The sequence below is a fragment of the Ctenocephalides felis genome, unplaced genomic scaffold (assembly GCF_003426905.1).
Source record: "Ctenocephalides felis isolate EL2017-DRISC unplaced genomic scaffold, ASM342690v1 CF-g0.4_SCAFFOLD_01627, whole genome shotgun sequence".
In the NCBI taxonomy this organism is placed as follows: domain Eukaryota; kingdom Metazoa; phylum Arthropoda; class Insecta; order Siphonaptera; family Pulicidae; genus Ctenocephalides; species Ctenocephalides felis.
In genome coordinates this window covers 1-13,930 of record NW_020537781.1, presented here as the reverse complement: position 1 = coordinate 13,930, position 13,930 = coordinate 1, and the positions used below count along the sequence as shown (strand labels likewise).

At 31.5% G+C, this 13,930-nt stretch overlaps 1 protein-coding gene across 1 annotated transcript; it reads right to left on the bottom strand.

The window, feature by feature from the left end:
- Window positions 1-11,730: 11,730 nt before the first annotated feature.
- LOC113374187 (nucleolar protein 6-like) lies at window positions 11,731-12,825 on the bottom strand (the record flags this gene model as incomplete). Its single annotated transcript, XM_026614374.1, has 2 exons — window positions 11,731-11,838; window positions 12,724-12,825. Coding segments are annotated over 2 exons (210 nt in total), but the record flags the coding sequence as incomplete, so codon positions are not given.
- Window positions 12,826-13,930: the final 1,105 nt, after the last annotated feature.

Genomic DNA, 13,930 nt, shown 5'->3' with positions numbered 1-13,930 from the left:
AATTGCCTTAAGACAGAATCCCACTTACAGCTAGTTTTGTTTTCATGTGCAATCTTAAATAACCCCTTATTGTACAATTTGGACTTTTAGCGCTTTTTTTCCATGGTGCCCCCGATACATCAATCCAGCCCTGATAAACACTTAAAGTATCACTAGAAATCTCGGAAAAACATTTAACAACCTGTTGCACTTTTTTTCTCAAAACGCGCACTCACTCTTCACGTCTATTTGCTGACTCGTTAATCCGTCAAATCGTAATAAAATAAAAACACTGTTTCTTCCGCACTTAACCTAACTAAACCCTTTCGATGGCACGTGAATTACAACTCGGTAAAAGACTTAAAAACTGTCATTTAGTAAGTAATTAACTATTATTTATAAATGTTTGTATTTATTTGCACGAGGTGTGCACAGTAAACCTTTCCCCGAAGTATTTACAATCGGACTGCCCGATGTCCGTGTCTACCGTCTACCTACTCGAACAACGAGTCCGTTGATGAATGCACAGACGATGTGACAAGGACGGATATTCGGGAACTTGTTTCGTGTCCTTCTCGCACGCGTACCACCACCACTATTTCACCTTGCTAAGAATTTAGGTGGGATTCCACAGGTTCCTCAACTGTTATAGGTAAACTAGCTGTAAGTGAAATTCTGTCTTAAGGCAATTAAGGCATCGTACCTTTAGGCAAATTGCTGGAACTTCCCGTACCAAAAATTATTATTTTTTTAAAAACGATTAACATTTTTGAAAAAAATTTACTTCGAAAAAATTAGATTTTTGAGAAACTATAAATTTGACAAAAAAAATTTGTTTTCAAAAGAAAAGAAAAATGTTTTCTTCATTTTGACATACTTTGGCAATTCTGAACGTTTTTTCAAAGCAATCGTACTGCTTGAACTGCATAGAGACGAAATGTCAAAGCGCGCAAGTGCCGCGCCGCCGTCTAACGCATAAGCATTGGTACGGAACCCATAGAAATGTAAAAAAAATTGTTGAAATCTCTATAAAACATCTGATAATTTGATGTGCAAATGTCTAATGATCATTTTTAACCGCCGAATGGCATTTTTCTCAATTTTCAATGCAATTCTTCATCTTATCAATACAAGTAAAATGGTTTTTGAATTATCAAAATCGGACGCTCCGTTCTCTTAAAAACTGGGTTACCGATTTCGGCACTTTTTGCCCCGTATCTTCGGAACGGCTAGACCTGCCTCCACCAAAATTAGCACGTCTCCTTATCAGTACGAATCAAATATTTTTAAATTATTAAATCGGTTGATCGGTGTTCCCGAAATCGTCGACGAAAATTTGTATCCCCACACACACACACACACACACGCACACACACATACACAACATACATCCATTTTTTCTAAGGTATGCCAAAATATTCAGAAACCTATGAAACGTCGAGAAATGCAAAAATTTTCATTTTCGATTTTTTTGCGATTACTATAACTTACCCTACGGGAAGTTAAAAAGTTGTATCCACACACCCAGTTTGGATTTACAGTAGGGGCAGTCAGGGATACTGCCCAGAGCGGCAAATTTTCGGGGGCGGCAAAATTTGGAAAGTGAGAAATAAATTCTATACAGTGTAATTAACTATTTTTTAATAAAACAATACGATTGCAAAGCAAAATTTAGGTTTAAATAATGCCTTTTTAAAAATCATTTCTCCGAACATAAATTATGAATTTAGTTAATAAGTTATTATTAAATTTGGCAACTAGCTGAAAGTTTAGGAAAAATATGTTCTTCAGATCTCGAACCCTCTTAAGATGACAAATTAAACTAGTGACGCATGGCATTGTGCCTTAAGGCAAATTACAGGAATTTTCCGTACTGAAAATTACATTTTATAAAGATCTTCATTTTTTTTTTGAAAAATACAAAAAAAATGACTCAAAAACATTTTTTTATATTATAAGTTTTTAAAAATTGTGAACTTTTTTCAAAGCAATCGCGTTGCTTAGCTGTTTCAGAGACGAAATATCAAAGCTCAATACCATTTTTCGAAATGACTGGAACTGTCTGTGCCAAAAACTAATCAGCATGTCAACACAACCTAATATTTTTTACTTATTCAAGTCGATTTCAAAAACACGGATTAACCGATTTGAATGATTCATAAAACATTAGATTCTTATGATAAGGAGACGTGCTGATTAGTTATTGGCCAAGGCAGGTCCAACCGTTTCGAAGATACGGACAAAAATGATAATTTAGTTTTAGAGAAACGGAGCGTCCAATTTTCATTCAATCAAAAAAAAAATTAAATGTATTGACAAAATGAAGAACTGCTTAAATTTGTGGGAGGCAGGTCAGCGCTTTCGGTAATCCAATGAAAAAAATGAAAAAGGAACATTTAGCGGTCAAAAGTGATCAAATTATCAGATATTAAGCAGGGATTTTAATCATAAGTACATACAATTCCCAGTGCTGGATTACCCCATAGGCCCGTGAGGCCCGGGCCTAGGGCGGCAGAATTTGGGGGGCGGCAAATTTTTCAGAATGTCAAAAAAAATTTAAACCCGATAAGATGTCTCGATAATTTATTTTAGGGATTAATCCAGATTTTTTTTATAAATTTACAGATAGTGTTATATAGAATAGAATATAAGTCGTAATGCTCGAGTGTAATCATTGATTAATAAAAATAACACAGACATCGTATAAAAATAACATGTCTCTTGATGGCTATCCAGAAAGACTTTTTAAGTGTTTATTCGTGATCTCAAATGTCGTTCAAATTTAATTTATTACCGCAACGATTGATAATTCATCTGCTCTTATCATATCTAAGCTAAACATATCCCAATAAAGAACCATTGTAGTCGATCTTATCGCCTAAAAACAATAACTTTAGCGAGCAGTGCTCGGGTTCGCCCGCTAACTGTGTTTGTTCGTGTTCAAGTCAGTGGTTTCAAACTATTTTTGCGATGCGCACCCCAATCTAATAAAGAAAAATTGCGCCCTCTTTTATTTTTCTAACAATTTCATTTCATAAATATTCAAACATTTAACTGATATTATCAAACTACAAATTAATATGCAATATTATGTAAAAATATACATAAAAATTGAAAGAGTCATGAATTTTTATGTATATTTTTACATAATATTGCATATTAATTTGTAGTCTGATAATATCAGTTAAAGAAAAATAAAATAGGGCGCATTTTTTTATTAGATTGGGGTGCTCATCGCAAAAATGGTTAGAATTTGAAAAAAAAATGTTTTATTTTCGAAAATATTATTTACGAAACAGTACGTCACTCTTGGAAAACCGCACGCACGCACCCGCTAAGGGTGCGTGAACCACAGGTTGGAGAGCACGGGGTTAAGTGGCTGAAATCAAATAATGACAAATGTATAAATCTAAGATCGAACTATAAACAAAACGCAGCAATTATTTCAGTTTTACGATAGTCGTTTAAGTAAAAAGTCTTATAATTTTATTATTGTGTTCAGTACCATTAAAGATTTAAATTAGATATTATTTTGAGTTAGACTCTTTTTTAACTAAGTTGTTCGGTTTGTCTGAATTTAATCATTTTATTTACAATTACAATGAGTGGGTACCGAAAAAAACTAAGTGGTGCAGAATATCGTAAAAGGAGAACAGAAGAATCTTTAAAACAAGAGTGTTTACTGAATAAAATTCCAAAAATTTCTAATATTTATGACAACTGTGACAAGTTCAAAAAAATTTGTTCAGCAAAAATTAGGTTCATCTGTTGTAAGTATTTTGATTACTTGTTAGTATTTTTTTAAGAATAACCTTGAAAAAAATAGATTTTTTAAATATTTTTGAGCTTTTCGAGTTTGCGTCAATCGACGTCAATTTCGATGTAATGAGCTCAGTAACTTACCTGAGGCTAAATTATAGTAATTGCAAAAAAATCGAAAATGAAAATTTTCATGTTGTATTTTGACCAGACCTCTTAGTCATAGATTTTTCATGTTAAACTGCGCAATAACGAGCTGCAATCGTAAAGCAATCAGAGTTACTGTTGAACCATACGGTACAGATATTTAAAATTTCTAGGTATTGAATTTGGCAACAAGTTTTTACTTGAGGAAATGTGACATGACACAATCACATATTGTTTTAACGTTAATATTAACGCTAGAATTTCTTGATAGCCGGCGAATTTGCTGTTAATCTCTAGAAGATCATTTATTGACTTATTAAGGTTTTGCTTTGATTTTTACTCAATTCTATCGCTCTTGATATTAACAATTTGCAAAAATGGATATTCATTAAAAATATGTAAGAATTTTGGGAGATCTCAGAAATGAAAGAAGTTTTTTATGCATATTTTACTTCACTTATATTGACGTATTGAAGCATTAATTGAATTTATAAGAAGGCAGGTTCAGCGGTTTGATAAAGTGGAACTCTAAAATAAATCTAATTTATCATCTGTTTCACAAATGTATAGTTCTTTGGCATTATTTTTACAGGACATGAGAGCTAAACAATTTTCCGAATACGAGGAAAAAGAAAAAGCACTTTCTGGGGTAAAAAACTATTATCATGACAATCATCGTAAAAGAACCCGAAAATTTCAGGCAGACGAGTCATAAGAGTATGAAAGAGTATTTTTATGTAGAGAAGAAAATTTTCGAATAAATATTTATTATCGAATTTTAGACACTTTAAGTGTTCAATTGGCAGGCCGTAAAAGTGCTTATCATACGCTCTATGAAAAATTTAATATTTTTGACAATTTATTTGAAATGGAAACTTGAGAATTAAAAATTCGGGCAGATGACTTAGTCACTAAGTATCCTGAAGATTTGGAAGATACATTAGGAAATTAATGCATTCATTTACAACACCTACTAATAGAATCTTTTTCAAGTACGGAAGATGTTCGTTCCGCACAAGGAATATATAATTTTTTGCATTCTAATAATCTTCGTGAAGTTTATCCAAATATAGACATTGCTTTACGGATCTTTTTGAGTAATCCTGTTACAAATTGTTCTGGAGAAAGGTCTTTTTCTACTTTGAAAAGAGCCAGGATAGACTTAGTGCTTTAGCAATACTGACTATCGAAGCACAACTTGTTCAAGAAATTGATTACAATGATATTGTTGATGTTTTTGTTCAGACAAAATCCAGAAAAAAATATTTACGAATAGCTATAAATTATAGTTTTAGAAAAATGAGTATTATATTTATATTATATTGTTAATATTTAATAAACATTTATTTGTATTATTTAACAATTATTATTTCAAAAAATAAAAAATATAATTAAGTAATTTAAAATAAAAATATATTTTTTAAATAATAAGATAAATTTTTGTCTATTAAAAAGGGCGGCTGATTTTATAGGGCCTAGGGCGGCAGATTGCTTAATCCGCCACTGACAATTCCTGTTTACATTTCTATGGGTTCCGTACCAATGTTAGACTGCGATGCGGCGCTCACATGCTTCGATATTTCGCCACTAAAACACCGTGCAATTACTTTGAAAAAAAAAAGTTCAAGATTTTCAAAATATAAAAAAACTCCAAATTTTAAAAAAGTCAAATTTTTGCAAATTAATTTAAATTAAAAATTAATTAAAATTAATTTTAATTTTCGGTACTTAAAGACCCCAGTCATTTAATTTTAGTATTTAGTGCATAATAAATTTTCTGCAAATTAATAGTTATTTTAATTTTAGAAAAATGATATATAAAAACTATTTAAGTAAAATTTCAGGGAAGGGGCGAAATTTTAGTCTGTGCCTCAGGGCAACAAATTTCTAAATCCTACCCTGCACTCACCTCTATTTTGTAAGGTGGGCCAGAATGTTCAAAAATCTCCAAAACGTAAAAATATGCAAAAACAAATAGATTTGATTTTTTGGCGGTTATAACAATTTCCCCTACGCAAAGTTAATTACAGAACTATATTCTATTAATTTCATTTTATTACGCTTAATCAATTGTCAAATAAGCAATATAAACTAGTGGTGTATGGCATCACGCCTTAAGGCAAATTGCTGGAACTTTCCATACCGTAATGAAATATGCGAGGAATTTTAAATGATTTCAAATAGATTATTATGAATACTGTAACTTTCGTTACGTATATTATAGACAAATTATAGGAGTTTATAATTTGCTGATGTTTATATAAGTTTGCATGAAAAATAAATAAACAGAACTTAACGATCATCTTCGAAGAAGAGTCAGAATGAAGATTTTGTCTCATATCTCTAAGAATTATATAAACTAAATTGCAAAGTTAAAATTATTTATTTGAATTATATAAGTGAGTTTTAGAATTTTAGTTGAAATTAAAATTTAAATCCGTATTATTTTCTATATATAAAAAAATATGGAAATTAAAAAAAACATGCTTTCCCCGAAATAATCGTTTAGTCAAATAGGATGCTTTGTTCTCGCAAAAAAAAATTGATGTTTGGTAGATTGCAATAACTTACCCTATGGAAAGTTAATATAGGTCAATTTAAACGTTAAATCAGGTTGAAGGTTGCTATAATTCATAATGGGCTGTAACTTGGCAAAATGTTTAATTTTAAAATATAATTATAAAAGAAATCTCAAAAGTCCTCATCGATCCGATGCGAGCTAAAAAAATGGCACAAAGTCAAAAGGTCAAAAAATGACCCTTTTGCATCAGGGCTGCTTTCGAAGTAAGTTATTGTAGTAATTCAATTTGTAAACTGTAAATATAGATCTAAATACGACTACAAGTTAAATTAGCCTTTCGAGGCTTTGTTTAACAAATTAAAAATATAATATCACCAATAGACATATTAAATTAGAAAGGAAAAATCATTTTGTTGTCTTACATACATAGATAACATTTTCAAATATAGCGTCACAAGAATCAGTACAACTTATAAAACATATAATTAGTAAGTCATATTTTTGACAAAAACAAATAACATTCTGGCGCTCAGAAAATTAATAATTATTAAAATGAATTAAAATAAACTTACCCTAGCAGAGCACTAGTCAACTTTGGCATCATCACTAATTCCCTTTTCATCCATAAACCCTCTTCTGTATCTCTATACATCCATTCCAATTTGTTGTACCAATTTATTTCTGATGAACGACTCCCAATCTAAATACGAAACCATCTTTAAATATATTTAAATATAATGGATCAGCACTTGCTGATATCTGGCAAGTTTTGGTTAGTCCATTGACGATTTGAATTAATAAACAAGCTTTCAATCTTCGGAGTGCTTCTAAATTTTCTGGCCATTTTCCACTATGACCTAATTGTAATACTGCTTCATTTGGAGAAGTGTAGTAATATATTAGGTAAATTTTCATCTTGCTTGGTAAGTTTATTAGATCGAGATTTTTTTATGTAGACCTTAAAAATTAATATAGCTATTAAAATCACAAAAATTTTATAATAGTGTACTGCGATAACACAAAATTATTTGATATGGATACTTTTCGGCTTACGTCTTAGCACCCATTCAGTAAAAAATAAAATCAGGTATAATCTCATTATTCTTAATATAAATTGTTTAATTCCATATATATAAAGTTATAGCTGCGCAATAATAATTGTTTTTTCAAGAAGTGTCAGGCCATTTTATTTGTAATATAAGGATATTAAAGTTTATTTTTCACTGAGTGAAAGCTACGATGTTATCCGAAACGTATACAATGCGTATACATATCAAATAATTTTTTAAAATAGTTAGGAATTATTTTAAAAAGAAATAATTTTCCGTGAAGAGCTTTAATGTTGAACATCTATAGTTGGCCAACTATATTGTACAAACAATTGAGTTGCCAATTTAAGATTAAACTGTAAATACTGCATAGTTTAATAATCAAATTATATACATTGAATTTAAAACAATTATAAACACATAGTAATTGATATTTTTTAAAGAAAAGGTTTATTTCTTGTTGGAAAAAAGTTTAAGAATCAATGAACTTCTATGCATAGCAAGTGCTTAAACCCGCTCTCACACTTCGTGAAATCCAGGATAGAAAGAGCGGAAAAATATTACCTTCTGCTTCAAGATTGCATTGTTCTGATAGTTAATATTTGATAAAATAAACATAATTGAGTTTAATTGTTTAGATTTTATTTTAAGATTGATCGATAAGTGTTGTTTTATTTACAAAATTGTTAGGCGATAATAGTATGAAATAATCGTGTAAACGGACATTACTCACGGTTGCAACAGGCGATTAAGGAGAAAGGAAATAGTTTTAATAGTCTTTTTTATTACACATATATTTAACAGCAATCAGCACTTAACCTGGCCTATGAGCTTTATGTGTTCATGTTGGATTCTTAAACGACGTGCTCCTTTATGGGTAGCAACCCAAACTTTTGCTCCTCTCTCCATGTGATAAATTTTGATTAATGAAATTTCTATAATATATATGAATTTATTATTGATGCAATAACGCCTGGCAAAGGCATATATACTGCTGCTTAATATCAGGCTGTCGGAGACGAGTATCGAACCTAAAAATCTGATATAAATCTCATATCTCTAACCACTAATATACGGCGGAAACTTAAAATAAACTTTGGCTGGTAACATCCACTGTTAACTACATCAATTCACGTTTGCTAATAACTACTTCAATTTAACGGCTATCTTAAATCATAGGCTATCTACCACAACTCATTGGTTTGATACTTAAATTTATATTCTAGCAACCTTTACACAATATTTACCTCCATTTTACCTCATTTTAACATACTCATTGTAAATATTTTACAGACAGGACGGTGCAACGCCACAATCGATGTTTTGCGCCGCATTTTCGAAAATTGAATAATTAGCAAAAATGCTGATGTGAATTGGCCACCAAGAAGCTGCGATTTGACGCCATTGGATTATTATCTTTGGGGAGCCGTAAAAGATAAATGTTATGCCAACAATCGAAAAAGTAATGTAAAAATGTGTAAATAAATGTCATGAATCAACCTATTAAATAAATGTTTAACCATTGAAAAATATTGAGCTGTTTTCATTTTTAGCAAAATTAAATTCCAATTTTGAAATGGGCCAACAACCTTTAATATTTGATACTAGTAATAAATGGTATTGTGCTTTTGCAACTTCCCGCACCGTATATTTTTTTAACATTTTTCGAAAATTTTGAATATTTTCAAAGCGATTTCAAACAGCTCTGCGTAGCTGTTTTAGAGACAATTTATCGAAGCGCGTATGTGCCGCGTCGCAGTCTCTGACAGGTAAACATTAAATCTTTAAACAAAATTGTTACATATTAAAATCGCTATAAAATATGTAATGAAAATTTTTGACCACCAAATGGCATTTCTTCATCTTCATTTTATTTTTTTTTATCTCCATAGCCGCTTCCCAGAATTTTAATCAATTTTTCACTAAAGTGAAATGTTTTTTGAATCAGCAAATCGGACGCTCAGTTCTTTCAAAATCTAAATTTCCATTTTGTTTTCTCACTTTTTGCCTTGCATCTTCAAAACGATCCTATCTTTGCCAAAACTAATCAGCACATCTACAAATCAATAGGAATCTAATGCATTTTGTATCATCAAAATGGGTTGATATGTGCTCTCGAAATGGTGGACGAAAATGTGTATCCGAACATACATACATACTACATACATCCCATGCACGCACATAATACATACATACATTTTTTCCAAGGTATGCCAAAATGCTCATTAGGTCTTGAAACGTAAAGATATGCAAAAATTATCATATTCGTTTTTTTTGCGATTATAACTATAACTTACCCTACGTAAAGTAAGGATATACAGTTAAGAACATAAAATAATCTGCAAAATTATATCGAACAGAGTAAATCATAGTTTTTAAAATATATCTTTCATATTAAACAATTTTTATACAAAAGTATTCACTTAACCCTCTAACCCGGAAGATTACTTTGAAGTAATCTTCATGTTTTGCTTTAATTTATAACCGTGTGAAACATAATCACATGCGAATAAGCATGAACTTGTCCCTCGTACTTTATTTGACATTTCTTCTTCAGACACCAACATCATTTGAAGTATAGTTTGGCTTCTATAGTCATAATAGTGCGAGCTTTCGAGAAGGAAGCATCAAATTTAGTGAAAAAAAAAATTGTGTTTTTTGTGCCAAATATTTCTTGAACCAATCATTATTTCGACATCGGAATTTTTTTATTTTGTTGGTAAGTAATCCCCCTTTCAATTATTATATATTTTATTGTGAAAAAATTTTTTTTCGGTATTTTGAAGGGAAAAACAGAGGTTACTTCAAAGTATTCTTGCCGGATTCAGTGTTTTTTTTTCCCAACGCGTTTTTACCGTTTATTGCACCTTTTCTTTTTTATCTCTTTTGTTACATGAAAAACGTGTTGGGGTCGATTTTTTTAATGCAATAAGATGGTGCACCATTTGCGGCAGTATATGCCCAATAAGCCACACAAATGGGGCATGAAATTATTCGTTCTATGTGACTCATCTGGATTTGCTTATCGGTTCGAAGTTTACAATGGCGCTGGAGACAACAAACTCGTAGATGGCCATCCAAATCTTGGTGCTTCGGCGAATGTTGTCATGCGATTGTCTCAAACCATCCCGGATATGGCAAATCACATTGTATACTTCGACAACTTTCATACAAGTTTGCCTTTGTTGGTGTATTTGCGCGCTCGTGGAATTTTCAGTCTTGGTACAATATGAGTGAACAGAGTGCCTGGTTGTAAGCTGAGTTTGGAAACAGCCATCAAAGATAAACCAAGAGGATATTCTGAGGAGCGAATATAACAAACATATGGGCGGCGTGGACTTGATGGATGGCTTGATGGGCCGCTATCATATTCGCGCAAAAACTCGTGATGCAGCAACTCGTTTGTTGTACCATTTTATTGACATGGCTGCCACCAACGCATACATACTCTATCGCCGAATACACCGAGAGAAAGTTCACGATTTGCCTGATGAGAATGACCCCAGCGAAAAATTGTTGACATTGCCACAATTTCGTAAAAATATTGCTGCTGGCCTTGTGAACTACAACTTCAAGCGCCAAGCTGGTCGTCCATCATCCAGACTCGCTTCAAGCGGCCATCAACTCCAGAGGTGATTCTAGGTTCTTTTCCTGTTGGAAGACGTGCGTTGCATCCAGTGGACGACACTCGTTTTGACTGTATGGATCATTGGCCACAATGGACAGAAAAACGTGTTACGTGCAAACTCTTTGCCCAAAACAAAACAAAAGCGCTAACTATGTGCATTTGCTCCAAATGTAATATAGCTTTATGTTGCATTAAGGGCAAAAATTGTTTCGTAGAATATCAAAACAAAAATAATTAATTTCTACTACATTCCATTGTTCTTTTATCACTTTTTTCAATAAATACCATACAGAATAAAAATATCTACCTGTATCAAATTTTTCACTGAACCCGTCAAGATTACTTTGAAGTAATCTTCACCTTTTTATACCTGGTAGCTAAACGGCAAGTCAAAATGAAAATCTAATGATGCAGAAGTGTTTGTTATGGTCAAATTAGTCTAGAAAAAATTGTTCTGACTTTTTTTACTGGCTCTATCAAAAACTCGGGTTAGAGGGTTAAATCTATCAGTATAGATGATCGTCTCTACTCTCGATTCAACAATTAACAAAATGTCATCTGGTTGCTGAATTTAATAAAAAATAATATAATCTCTAATACAACTATTTATTCAGCATCTTTATTTGTTAGGTTCTCGATACTCTTCACTAATCCTTGGCCAATATGTAGAAATCTTCGATAATTGCGCCTAGATTAGACACTAGCATCGGTTTCCCGTCAACTGTTACGACTTTTCTGCCATTAAGATGGGATACCTGAAAAGAACCAGCACAAATTTTAAATTGGTCTGGCTAGAGGAGAGCATTTATCCATCTAAACTATTATACGATTGAAATTTTATCATAATAATTTTTCCCACACAAATTTTTATATACTTTTCCCAGTCCATTCAATTTTTTAGCGCACCATTGTTGGAGAGCATTTTCACCATTACACACTTTTTTAATCTAAATGTTCAAGCAAAAATGGACATCACTACATCTTGACATCAGGGTGTACGCAGAAAGTAATTTGAAATAAAAAGCATGTTTTTTTTCCCAAAAACAATCACATCTTCACAAGCAAAATGTTTTTTTTTTATAGTTTTTTCTCTCTCAAAAACTATCATTTTTACACATTTCGCTCCGCATCTCCGAAATGACTGGACCACGACCTCGCCAAAAACTAATCAGCACGTCTCCCCATCAGTAGGAATCGAATGTTTTTGAATTATTCAATTCGATTGATCCGTATCCATACATACATACACACACACATACACAGATCCATTCTTTCTAAGGTATGCCAAAATGTTCAAATCTTCGAAACGTAAAGATGTGCAAAAATGTCATTTTCGAGTTTGGGCAAAGACAATTACAAGACGTTAATAAACTAATGTTTGATGAATGTTTTTCTATTGAATGGCTGAAAGACTGTTTTTGCCAAAAGACAATCGAAGTGACAAGTAGTTTTGGAAAAAAATGTATTCCAAAATTTCAAGATGATATTAATATTGTTATACCTTATTGGTACACTTTTGAGATGAGATTTTGTAAATCGCAATTACACAATATAAATATTGTAGAATATAAGCGTAGTTCAAATAATAAATAATTTTTCAATATTTATGTATTAATTTTTCTAATTATAATCAAACTTACCTTAAACTCTTTTTTCTCAAAAGCTTGTGGTTTCCATAAAACAGCTATAAAATCGCCACCATAGGTATCGTGGAAAAATAAGGCAAATTCATCATAACTTTCCTAAAAAGAAAATTGAATTATCATTAATTAATTAAATAATACAATTAATAAAATTAACATTTATCAAAATTAAGTAATATAAATATTTCCATATAATATACGGAATGAAACATGGAATAATTATATAAAAGATGTGCAGAGTTTACTTTAAAATATCAAGTAAAGTTACTTAAAAGTAAATTTTAAGTAAAACAATTAAATGACTAAAATAAATAAAGCAACATTTATACAAAAAAAAATTACGTTTTACTTTTATAAATCAGATTTCGATTTTCAAGCGCCTTTAAAATAAGATGCGGCGAATCAGGAGCCTTTGCCAAAAACTAATCACCACTTCTCCCCATCAATACGAATTGAATATTTTTTAGATCATTCAAATCGGATACTGCGTTCTCTCAAAATCTCGATTTCTATTTTCTGCACACTTTGCTCTGTACTGTTCAATCATCTTTTGAAATATCGAAAACATATATCTGCAATTTCTTCGAATTCAGCGTCAAAATAAAGTATTATAATATTCTTAAGGCTCACTTGTAGTAGCGAATTAGTATCAAAATTACAATTTAGTAACTATGGTACATGGTACATAATTAAGTGACGATATCATTTAACCTCACCGTATTTTTTTAAATTCGATCGTCATTGCTAAATGTTTAGAAATAACGTAAAAACATGAAACTTCACCGTGTTTTTCCATGTTTAATTAATTATGTACCTAACATTACTTTATAAAGTATTAACTCCAATTCCAACTCCAATTCCGCGTCAAAATTTCAATCTAAAATAAATTTCCAAACGATGACGCTCAATGCCTGCCCAGTTGATGTCAGTTTTTGTAAAATTGACAGTTTACTTTTTTAATAAAACCGAAAAACAAAATCTAAACAAACCCCAACTTTGAAAAATAATTTCCAGGACGCAAAATCCAAAGTTTGACCTCACAAATTTTCCATCCGGCCGTATTTTATCTCCGAGGACGAGCGAATTGTTGTTATAATCAGGTATCAGGAACCAGGCTATAAATTCAAAAAAAAAAATGTGGGTTCGATGCGGAAGGCGTCTCGTGGGACAGCACAAAAATTCGATCGCTGTTTTTAAATTGAAA